Source organism: Seriola aureovittata, chromosome 13, assembly GCF_021018895.1.
Source record: "Seriola aureovittata isolate HTS-2021-v1 ecotype China chromosome 13, ASM2101889v1, whole genome shotgun sequence".
NCBI lineage: Eukaryota > Metazoa > Chordata > Actinopteri > Carangiformes > Carangidae > Seriola > Seriola aureovittata.
In genome coordinates this window covers 8,315,780-8,328,202 of record NC_079376.1, presented here as the reverse complement: position 1 = coordinate 8,328,202, position 12,423 = coordinate 8,315,780, and the positions used below count along the sequence as shown (strand labels likewise).

At 40.2% G+C, this 12,423-nt stretch overlaps 1 protein-coding gene across 1 annotated transcript in view; it reads right to left on the bottom strand.

The window, feature by feature from the left end:
- Positions 1–12,423, bottom strand: part of slc25a21 (solute carrier family 25 member 21) — an 87,264-nt gene that overhangs the window by 27,751 nt on the left and 47,090 nt on the right. Inside the window, exon 3 of the mRNA XM_056394380.1 lies at positions 1,619–1,667. Coding sequence (XP_056250355.1) covers positions 1,619–1,667 — 49 coding nt within the window. The remainder of the gene's footprint in view (positions 1–1,618; positions 1,668–12,423) is intronic.

Below are 12,423 nucleotides of genomic sequence, written 5' to 3'. Positions count from 1 at the left end.
GAAAGAAAAAAAAAATCCCTTTGATTCTGACTTGGTGGAAAAAAGTAAATTTACTCCAGTTGCTGTTCAATTTGGACCGGTGGACATTAAAGCAGGAGCCGGTGCCTAATAAGAGCCATGCCAGAGAAAAAGAGGGAGAGAGACCCAGTGGAGGTGTGTCTGTGTCTGACTCTCGGCTCCAAAGGTTTCTGCTAATAGATTTCAGCTCCCTCAGTGTCCCAATTAGCTGGTATGTATGCTGGTTTATGAATTCATGTGTGGATATTAACTGTGTGAACAAGTGTGTGAACATGCATGTACAGTATGCATACATATCTATACATGGTGCATGTTCCTGTGTGTGTCTGTCATACGGAGTACACACTAACCTCCTGTTGTTTAAACACTCTGGACATTATCTAAATGTCAATTAAAAGAAACAAAGTCTGCTGCTTGCATTTTGTTAAAGACAAAAAAACACCCAGAGATTACCCTGAACCACGACCAAAAGGAACCAATTTACACAGACCCATTCTGCAAGAGAACGTTTATCAACGTAAACACATGGCAATACAAACAGAAAACACACAGATAAACCTGTCCAGTTTTAGAGCAGCTTTTACCACTTTTTAAGGAAAAGCATTACAAAGAAAATAGTGAGTGCACTTTTAACCCTGACCCTGTGTGAGGACGGACAGGCACAGCTCAAGACGTACCTGTAATAAACCCCCATAGCTTCCACACGTGAACATAAATCACACTGTGTGCCTTCAAAGTATCAAATATCGACTAATACAACACTGCTCACCCTTGGCTTTTATCCCTGCGTTTCCTTCTCTGTGTTCTGGTGGTGGTACTTGCCTTCAAAGTGCAACCATCTCACTTTTTTAAAAGGCACACCGGGCAATTTATTTACCAAGAAACTGCTGCCGTAAATGACAGAAAAAGCAGTACAATTTACTGACAAGTAGTGAATGGGGCAGGGGGGCTCAGAACGAAGCCAGAGGTCTTGGCTGGGCCTGTGAAAGACTATAAAGCTTTAGTAGTAGCCCACGACCTGTTTATGGCTGGCTGAGACACTGTGGTGTAAGGCTCTTGATCACTCTACAGCTCAAGACTGCTGCCGCTCTTGCATAACACACAAACAGGACACGCTAACGGAAAACAATCCATTAAACTCAGCGAGTGCATTCAGTGGCATCGGATATAGTCTGCAAGTCCCTGTCTTTCTCTGGAACCGCAGGCCATAGCAAAAATGTTGATGTTTTCTTCTTAAAATTAAGTAATAAGGTAAGAAATCTGAATGATTTGAAAACATAAAACATCAAACATTACCATTGTGCGGGGACTGAATGGGTAAATGATGCATTTCATTTTCCACAAAATGTCTGAGGCTCTTGGCATTGGTGCCCATTTGTGTGCAGAATGAGTGTAGTGCTGGCCAGGCTCGCTGGGCTGGGAAAAAAGACGTGGTATGCGCGGAACTTCACTACACAGGCCCAAATACCCACCAAGAGGATTCATAGCAGATGTGAACTGAAACGCCTTTCTTGTAAGTAGTAGTAGTAGTATACCATAGGTAAAGTTAAACAAAAGATGAGCAAATGTATGAGTTTCCCGGGTTTAACGTGCAGCTCACCTCGTCTTCACCACATCGAGGGGATGCATCAAACAGATCTCCACCAGACCTAAGAAGAAAAACAGAAAGGATGAGTTACTTCAGTAACCATGAACATGTAGCTGAATGCTGGTTACGTTCTCAGTTTTCAGGAGAACTTGAGATTTTTCTCTCTATCAATTTCTGGCGTGAACACATATAGCTACCATAAGCTTAATTTGTACAGTATTTGTGCATTAAGGGGTAACAGCTTAGCTACGCAGCCTCCTCATAAATGTAACTACATGTCAGAGCTGCAGCTGCAGAGATACCACATGGGGGATGGGAGAACTGTGATTGGCTGCTTAACTTTTCTCCTACAGTTCACTGATGCTGAAGACTTGCTGAGACTTGGTATTCCTCTCCTTTTCAGGAACACACATCTAGCAAAGCCCCTGCAAGCCTGTTCACCAAGCTTGCTGCTCCCCATGAATAAATGAATAAAAACAGGGGGGATGCGCTGGAGTAGGAAGTAGGACGAGGCGAAATAAAAGTTACCTGGATGTAACTCCAGTTCTCCAAGTAGGTTATGTGTTATGTTAGTGTGGGGAGGCCCAATCCCATCAATACAAATGTCTCATGTTGTGGTTGTACCATCAAGTAGTGCAACTGAATTCTAAACTTGTAATCAAAGCCTATGCTGAACCCATTTACAGTACGACCCCCAATAACCAAATCTAAAACAAATCAAATATGTCTGGACTGTTGGTCAGACAAAATAAACAATATGAAAATGTCTTTTAGGCAACAAACAGTATATCCAAACTGTTAGACAATCAATAAATAATTGCCAGATCAATGGATAATGAAAGTAAACATTGGTCACATGCAACAAATTTAAATTTGCTTCCAGTCTTTGTGACGTTTTTTTCATCCTTCCTGCTTTTCTTTTTAGAGTATGCACACTTTTGCTTGCTGCACCAGCCAGACCTAATGTGAACCTGTATGTAACTGTTAAAGCCCTGGAGGATAAGATAACAACATAAATCTGATGTTTTATGTCAGTGTGACAGGTCACCTTAAAACAATCTGATAAAAAAAAAAAAAAAAAAACTTGCCTGACCGCTAGCAGTCAGTGTATGTGTGTTCATGTGATATTTTCCCTTTGGTTTTTAAGCCGTTTTGTTGCTAGTGGATGGTTTTGATTCACAGCCAGTGGCAGCACCAACAAAACCACAGAAACCTTACATCAGTCTGATTATCATGCTGCCTTATTTTAATGTCAGCTACTTCTGTAATTCTTGGTGTTTTGAACCCTGTGCCATCCTTTGCGAGAACATGGTCTGAATGAGTGATCCAGTGAGACTTTCCAAAAATGCTTGTGAGTGACTATAATTCCCAACATTTTGAACAGCTGAAGCCACCAACCATATCAGCCTTGCTAACCCAGTGCATCAGCAATATGCCAGCAGCTGGAGAATCGATGCAGCAGGGTGATCAGTGAGGGACTCTGAGGTTTCACACACACGCTAACTATGTGCATCTGTGTTGAAAAGCCACTGCTTTGGCACGGAGGCCTTCTGACTCAATCAGGTTTTTTCATACTCACAATTCTCACTGCATCCCTTTACTGGTGCTCTGAGGGCTTCCCTTGCAGATTCCACTGTGTGTGTACACAGCTGCTGTGCTATATGGGCTCTTTCTAATTTGCTCAATTAAACATATTGTCTATAAAAGAGTGTGTCTTCTGGGGTTTTTCCAGGGAAGTAATTATCAAGTCAAATACCACAGAAAAAAATTACTTTGTCTACAGTTGCATCTTAATGTACAGAGAACCAAAAAGAGAAAGAAAAAAAAAAGAAAGAAAAAAAATAAACCTACTGAGCCAAGCTACCGGCAGGCAAGAGTCAAACAAAATTCCATCTGTCACGGCTCAGTTGGCCTGACTGTGGTCGTTAATGATACTGCACTGAAAAGGTAAATACAAGCCTGCATTGGAGACATCGTTTTCAGGCTTTGCTATTAGTAGACCAGCAGTCAAGATGAGTCGCATCAAATCTTTCATCAGGTAATCAGATTACGTGATGAAACCAAACCTGCCTGTCTGCTTGATCAACCTGTGCAAACACAAAGATGTTGGGAAGTGACCGAACATGCTCCAACAGGTGATCTGGGGGTAGAAGAGGTTTCTACAATACCGTCCAAACAGAAAACCTGGACACTTAAGTCGAGCAAACAAAGACAAAACAGAAAAATAAATTAAATCTTCAAACATTCCCCGGCAAACTAGTGTGTGATAATATATTTACAATTCTTATAACTTCTCCAGTTCTAATTAGACTTCCAGGTGAAATATTTTTTTAAAAGACCAACGAGCTACAATATGAATGTGGTTAGATCACTGTACAAACTCAAACAGCCTTTTCATAACTGAATCGGAAGGCTTATATGATCAGGATTTATTGTATAGTTGTGTTTTGAATTCATCATTTTGTCATCCATTTTTAATTGCGGCACAAGTTTAGCCTTCAGCCACTGACTGGATGTCGGAGCAGTGCAGGACTGTCACAACTAGTTCACATACACAGTAATGGAGGGGGTGTTTGTTATTATCATTACTTGTTTTCACTTTTACTGAAGCTAAAGGGAAAACTATGCATCTATCCTCGTTGTTGACTGGAAAATGTGCAAAATGGGGTCGAGTCTGGAAACTAATACAGAATATACTATTAAAGATACACACAAAGGAAGGACTGGAAACACAAGCAGTGAACTGCATTTAACAGTTTTGGATTGTCATGGTAAAAGTCACATGTTTGCATTCCCATCATTAACAAACTATAAAATACATGAAATAATATCCTCATTAATAGCCAGACCGAGAGCACTGCTACAGGTAACTTGTACCTGGAAGTGTCTGTGCACATCTGGGTACTTCACTTAAAATGATCCACTCTAGATTTTGGGCCTCATCGTAAACCTCAGATTACAGGAACTCTAAAAGATACAAGTTTCCAAATGCTTCATTAACTTAGAAAGGTAACATTAGTTAACACTCTTTACTAATTAGCGGGTCTGCCCCACAGTGCAATTCAGATACAGTGATTAGTTCAGTATGTATGCATGTTCAGGTCTCAGGCTGTCAGTATTCAGTGTCTTAAGTGCACTATGGACCAGTGTCTTTTAGATACAAGGTTAACGTCAGTTAGCAATGCATGTGTACACTCCAAGACAGCAGTTGCAGAAGGATGAAGTGATGACAAGTACAAATGCAAAAACAGATTTGAGCGTCTGTCAAATACCCTTGCAGACGAGATACCTTAAGAACAGCTGATGGCAGATGAGACGACACACTGTAAGGGTTCGAGACAAACTAAACAAGAGAAAGTTTATGACCATAATCCTAAACTGAAGTTTGTACATGCTGTGCAGCTGTTTATTTCTGTCTTTGTTTCCTGATTGTGGGTTTACCACACAGTCAGACAGACAGACACTTTTCTATTCTATTAATATTATGTCGTCAGTGTGTGATGATTAATGCAATTTATGTAATTTGGTGACAATATTTTGGTATTTTTTGGGGGGTTGTTGCTAATGTTTTAGTCAGTGATTTCCTTTATGTTCCATGATACCTTTTGACAACTCTAAGCAGAGAATTAGTAAGTCATGAGAACAATGCAGTTCTGTGTCTCATCACTGAAATAACAAAACATGCTGCAGAAGAGGGCGTTGTATTAATAGAACAGATGCCAGATCCACAAAAGATGCTACCTGTCACTGTACTGCATTTTCACCTATCTATGCTTAATGGAGCTTAGAGTGGTGATTGTTTTCTGCTTCAGTGAACATTCAATAGGTCACTGACACATAAAGCCTGCTAAATACCATTTTTGTTGATTCAGGTTTGATGGCGACACATTACAGAACCACGTTTGCCTTACAGCCTTAAGACACCAAATACATAATTTCCTCAACACCACTGAGAGGCGGCTTCTCACTCCACTGTGCCCCAGTGCATCATGCTCTTCTACTCCAGCTGTCAGCACATACTACTGTTTAATCATAGAGCACAGCAGTAGCGAACCCACATGCTCTCGGGAGCACTTCACACCCCTCCATAGCCTCTGATGCACAGTCACTGAGCATGTTGAGGGCAAAGTGAGGAGATGATGCTACCAAGTTGCTTAGTTCAGCCTTTCCCTGGTTCAGTCTGGCTCAAACTTCTCCTGTTGGGACCCCACCTCCTCCAGCTGTGAGGAGGGGCGTAATATCGCAGTGACCTGCCATCTGGTTGACGTTTATGGCTTTGCTACGCATCAGTGAGTGACAGATTGGGAGATTCCATTATTTGAAGGTTCTTTTGTTTCTGAACCACAATGGTACTGACAGGGCTTGTCAACCAACGCCTTGCAGACACACACACACACACACAGTTAGGCACAAGTGCTAATGGCAGAGTAGTGTCTGGAGCACAGCCATTCAGACACACCCTTACATATTCACTACAAGACTGCTATTTGCCACAAATGCATTCTGCGCCAAGACACAGCGTAAAGGCTAATTGTGTAGTGGAAACAAATGAGCTGCAAGGATACAGTAAGATATAATGCTGATTTTACACTGTGACAACATATAATTTTGATTCAATGCCTGGTTTTCTTATTGCACAGAGATGACGTCATGTGCAGCGGTTTAACAGCCGTGGAAGTTGGCTTTTCTTTCGCGTATCGGATAAGACGGCCATATGGCAGAAACAATGAGGCCGGGTGTTAAAAAGTGCTGCATCATCCCATATTCAGCTGCAATGATTTTGTGTCAACAGGCACTAGGTGTTTGGGACAGACCCAACAAGTAGCTTCACTAGTAGCACTACAACTGCCACCACCGCACTGGCATTCCAGGTTGTCTGATGACTTGTCTTCCAAAGAGAAAAAATCATACATCATGCAGATGAGATGATTATCTGAGTTAGTTTTGGCTCGGGAATGCACTCAGTTTGCTCCCACGCAAAAGTGAGAAAGAAAAACAATAGTGCGCCAGGGAGCGATTGCTCAACGAGTGCAGGTGTCATCCATCATGCTGAGACACACACTGAATGACTGTAATTCCCAGCAGCCACAGGGAGACTGCCACAGGAAGCAAGAGTCCCCCCCCCAGTTAAATGGACAAATACATGAGAGACATAGTGGTCGCTCATTTCACACGCTTACTTGACCCAGTAAATGTTGCAGTCTCTAATGATAACTTACTAGCTATTTTCTTAAATATGTTCATAATAGTCTCCTAATTACTCTCATTAAATTAAGAATTTTTATTTGTGTGAGATATTCGATGTTTGAACTGAAAATAGCAAAATTGCAGATGAGGTACATGTTTCGTCGTTGCAACATGAAAACATAAATAAGGTCAAAAAGAAATGCTTTGATGTTCCAGGAATAATCCTTGGAAGCAACATATTGCTAACTGTTTTGTAAAAATGCTATCAAACAATATATTTTTCGGTTCATTGAGTGTCAACGCAGAAAATCACAGCTCGTCCTGCGGTTTCAAGGTGTGAGATGAGGCATAAGAGTGTCATGATGACAGTGCTTCACCTCACAGGCCCGCTCCGGTTTTGACAAGAGCTCCTGACTCAACCTGCAGGTGATATTGCATGCCTCCATGTCCTCCATTAATACTTTTCAAAACACATCGGATCTGGAATGCTAAACAAATCCTGTGAGCTGCTGCTCCCCTATAATTTGTCATCAGTAACAAAGCCGACGCGATATCCATCAGCAACTGGTCCGGGTGATCTGGTTTAGAAACTGATTAATTTCAGCTTCTTTTATTGCTCAGGCAGAAAAAGAAGTGAAAGAATGTCATGGCAATAAATGGAGCAATAAATGAAAAGATGTGCAAGTACAGATAATGAACTCCAGGGAGTTACCATAGAAACAACCAACAAGAGATAGAAGTAGAAATAATTACTTTTTTATTTGATTGCAAAGATATTTTATATATATATATATATATATATATATATTTTCACCTCCAGACTTGTATCTACTTTATACCTGCGATTCCTCAAACTACTAGGGTGTGTGGATTTTAGCCGTGTTTATCTTTCATAACATACAATTAAAGTCTGTCTGACTACATTTTTCTGGAGCCTTTATTGTGTTAGTTTATTAAAATATAAACCTGCTCCGACAGGTGACAATAAATTCACACTGTATTTGTTAGAAAACACTTGTGGTTGGCATAAACAAGGCAAATCTGGGAAATGGATGATATAAATGTAACCCAAATAACATGAGGCCTGTTGGGTTGAGTCAGGCCAATAAACTAAAGTTACTACCGAGTGAGGCACACTATGGTACTGAAATACTGCCTTGGAGCTGGACCTGTTTTTAAAGCAAACAGCCGGTGTAACAATTCCAAACTGATCACATTAAAATTGAAATGGACTATAAACCATTTTGATACAGTAGTGGCACAAGTAATCTGTCATAAGAGCATGTAGAATCGCCTCATGGGGAGAGGGGGGTTGTGGCAAAAGAAATGCTTGTAATTCATATATATTAAAGGCAATTAAATAAAAAACAGTAATGTCATTAATGCGGAAGAAGGCAACCATTACTAAAAGTGATTTATGCTCCTCATCCAGCTCTACTCTTCTGTCAACGCTGGACAAATCTATTCTCAGCAAATTAGTGGGGGAAATAACCAAAACCAGCAGGAAAAGAAGAAAAGAACATTATATTAACTCCATCTCCTAAACCAAACACAAGTGTGGGGGAACTGATTATGTAGGAATTTACATATTTATAAGACCTTATAATGGCTCAAAACATCTGGAAGAAGAAGGGGGGGGGGGGGGGGGGAGTGATTAATCACAGATACCACCAATAAGGCTTCCTGTCTCAGAACAGGCAGAAGCATCCCAGTTAACTCCCCAAACAGTCTGCACACAATTCTGCACTTGAAAAAGCTCAAAGGGTGCTTAGAAAAACAAGCAGGGCCATCTCCAATGACAGTGGGGGATTTTTTAACTGAAGGAGCACCCTGGCATTCTGCAGGCCTGCATCAGCTACTAGGTGCTGCTGCTTTTTCAGCATGCTAAGGGCAATTGTGTTTCCACAGTATGCAAAACTTTATGAACATTGTGAACCGTTTGTGTTTTGGAATATATTTCCTATACCAAACGTTAAAGACTCTTAAAACTTCACCATCCCAGCAAAATGCACTTTCAATCATTGGAGTGTTTAATTACTCGAATATATATCCTGCAGAGCCTAGAGATCAATAGTTATCAAAGCATGAGTTGAGATGAAAAGAGTGAGAAAAAAATAGGAAGAGAAAGTTATTCATGTGTTTACCGACACTTTTGACCTTTTTTTTGGCAAACACCATCAGAAATCAAACATCTCATTTGTTTCTTTACCAAGTAATAAGAGATGAACAAAAGCTAAATTAATCATACAACATACAATATGTACTAATATATCCCGTTTATGAATGATATATAGATTTTTCAGTTCAACGTGCTGTCTCCAGTTTAGATTTATCATTGGAAGTCATGTGTCATAGCAGATTTTTCCCCACCGGCTATAGGCAGAGTCAGTCTGTCAAACTTGAGATGAACTCTGTGATATTAATGGAAGTGTAAAGGTGTGTGTGCTGTTGACAAGGTCAGGGTCTGTGCTGCCTGGGCTGACTAATGATAAGTTAGTGATAGACTTGACAGGCAGACCGTGCCAACAGTGCAGCGATGTCAATTTCAGAACCTCCTTCCTCCATTACTGTCACTGTATTCTTGACACCTGTGGTCACTTTTTTTTTTTTTTCTTTACAAGTCATCTGATGCAAATAGCTGCACCAGCGGAGCGGAAGCTGGTGACAGGAGGAGAAGAAAAGGGGACAAAATGGATGCAAAACCTGGTGTAACTGATGTTTGAGAGGAAGTGCTCCGTGTCAGCTCAGCCTGATTTCATTCACAAGGATCACTTTTTAAACAAATTGTCTCCAACTCCTGCAGGACACCTGTCACCATCTAAATCATCTGTATAACCCTGCAACAAAAGGTTGGAGAGATGTAGATCTACAAAAAGCAACAACATGCAGTGGTTTCCAGGACCAACCTGAGGGTCAGGAGCCACTAACAAGATAATTTACTAGGATAGGAATTTAGCATAGAATAGGAATTATGCTGCTAAATGTCATTCAAATCAAATAATCACTCTTCAGTGGAACTAACTGCTTACAAATTCAACACTCACCCTGAGCAGGGAGTCCACGATAGTAAAACCCAAATGTTAATAATCTTTTGTAAATTCAAAAATGATTATTTAGAGATTTTCCTTGAGAAATTACAAGTAGAAGTAAAGAGAGGATGACACATACATTTTTAGAAATATCATAAATCAAAATCCCCCATAGAAAGTTTTAAGCAGAAAGCAAAAATAAAATCTATTGACTATCTATACGACTGATTTGGATTTGACGAAGTTTCAGTTTTCAAAATCTTCTCCTCGGTGCCAGGAATAAAATTGTGGTACGGAAACTATATACTAATAATTAATCAAGCAAAAATTAAATCGATTATTAAATTTGTAAAATTATGTAAAATAATATCCTTGATTGAAAATAGTAAAATCAGCTTGTACCATACCCACTATGTGTTTGCCATTGAAATTGTAGAATGCATCTCTCCCCAGATTAAATGTTAGTGATTTCTTCATGAGGCTTTGCAGCCACATATTTTTAGTTATTATCTAGCTGCCTCTACAAGCCCATCATAACATTTGCTAAATCAGGAGCTGAAACCCATGTAGTTCTTTAATTCAAACAAAAACATGAAAATTACCAAGGCTGCCATAATATGCTTTCACTTGACAACGTTCCAAAATTATTTCACTCTGCTTGCCACAGCCTCTTTGTGTACTTTCCCAAAAACTCACCTATCTGTGCCATTTCATCAAACCTTCAGGTCATATCCAACCTGTAAAACCACAAAGCACACCTTCCAGACGGTTGGCACCAATGTGTTGATTACTTAGGCTGTAATTTTACTGCATGTTATTCAAATATGACAAAAATGTTTTTTTTTTCTTAATTAGAACTGCAACAACAAGATCAGTCAGTGTCGGTGCTAAAATCTATTTTGCAATCAGAGAGATCTAACAGTCTGACAGTAACGCAGCAACAGTGATGTTTATTTTCCAGCATTACAATTAAGTTTATGTAATGAACTTTAACTGACGAATCAGATATTGCACTGATATGTCTCCTTGCGCCACAATATGTTAGTCGGGTTTATCATCTATTCATCAGAATATAGGTGTGTGTGTGTGTGCGTGTGTGTGTGTGTGTGTGGGGGGGGGGCTGATTGATTGCTCCTTATTACTGTCAATACACATCGTTTTGTGGTTATCAGCCCACATTGTTCCTGTTTGAACATGTTGTGTAATTCCACAATTAAACAAATTTCCTATCTAACACTGACACTGGCACGGAAAACTAGGAGGAACCAAATCAGGTTTGAGTATCTCTGCTAATTTTAACACGGGGCAGCTGTGGCTCAGGATGTAGAGAGGGTCGGAAGGTTGGTGGTTGGATCCTATATTTGGACAGCTCATCAATGATGGGTGATGCTTATTATTGATGACCATTACCCGAAGGCACAGCAGCAACACTGGTGGTAAGTGCAAGCCGCACCAGCAGTTCAGCAAGGTAACCGGTGTGGCACTAGTACTAGCCGCTTTGCCTCTGCTAGCTTCTTGGATTTGGACATGTTGAGCAGGGTGATGACATTTGAAGTGTCCAGTTAAGTTTGTTGTCCGAATGTATCGCTATTGTGTCTTAACTTACAGTGAAGCCTGCCTTTTCCTATCACCAGCGGAATGATTGGTGCATCTTGTAATATAAATACAGGCCAATTAAAAAAAAATCTAATTTTCATTTGTTTAAATTACCGCAAAAAATATTAGAACCTGGTGTAAGGCTGGTCTGCACTGTGTTCGTCACTATCATTAATAAAGGAGAGTGGGTGAAACTAGTTACAAAGCAGGCAGAAGTTTAAATATATTTCTAAAACTGCTAATAAAGTTGCAAGCGACGTAGGAGAAGCTATTTTGGGGACCTTTTGGTTGCAGAAGTAAAAGTTCCATTCATTTAAATCACCAGTACAAAAGATGAACAACTGTGTCTTGAAATGATTTAACTAAACAAGTCAGAGGCACAAGCTTGGGTACATACAGTTCTGGAGGCAAAGATACAGCTTGAAATTCCACTGAGAAAACTGATTTTACTTCACTTTGAATTTCTGGGTCAATTTTGGGTGAATTGAGCAGCAGCACCATCTTTGCAATTGCAAGGATGAAGTGTTTTGAATTTAATACGTTTGATGCGGCTTCTTCTCCATGGCAACAGAGGCTGAGGTGAACGTGTATTAATAGCGTTAAATAACAAGTCAGTTTAAAATCCGTTCAGACACATATCTGGAAAATGATGGGGAAATGATTGAAGCTCATCTAACATGGTTGGGAGGTTATGTCATTGAAACAAAAAAGGTTGGAAGCACTGGTGGCTAAAAGCCTGGTGGTATCAGACATATCAATACTGGGGAAAAAAACTACAAGTACTTTGACTTCAGAGCCACAAAACAATCAAAACTAACAGGTTTCTATGTTGTATGATACTTTTCTGAGCTTATGCAGAGCACAAGCAATGACCCATTATGGTGAGCCTTTGTATGATGCTGCTGAGTGATGTGAAGCAGAATAGCACATGGGTAGTAAGTGTACTTCCCACTGTAGACACCACCATCATTAACTTCACCACCACGTCACCACATCACCATAACA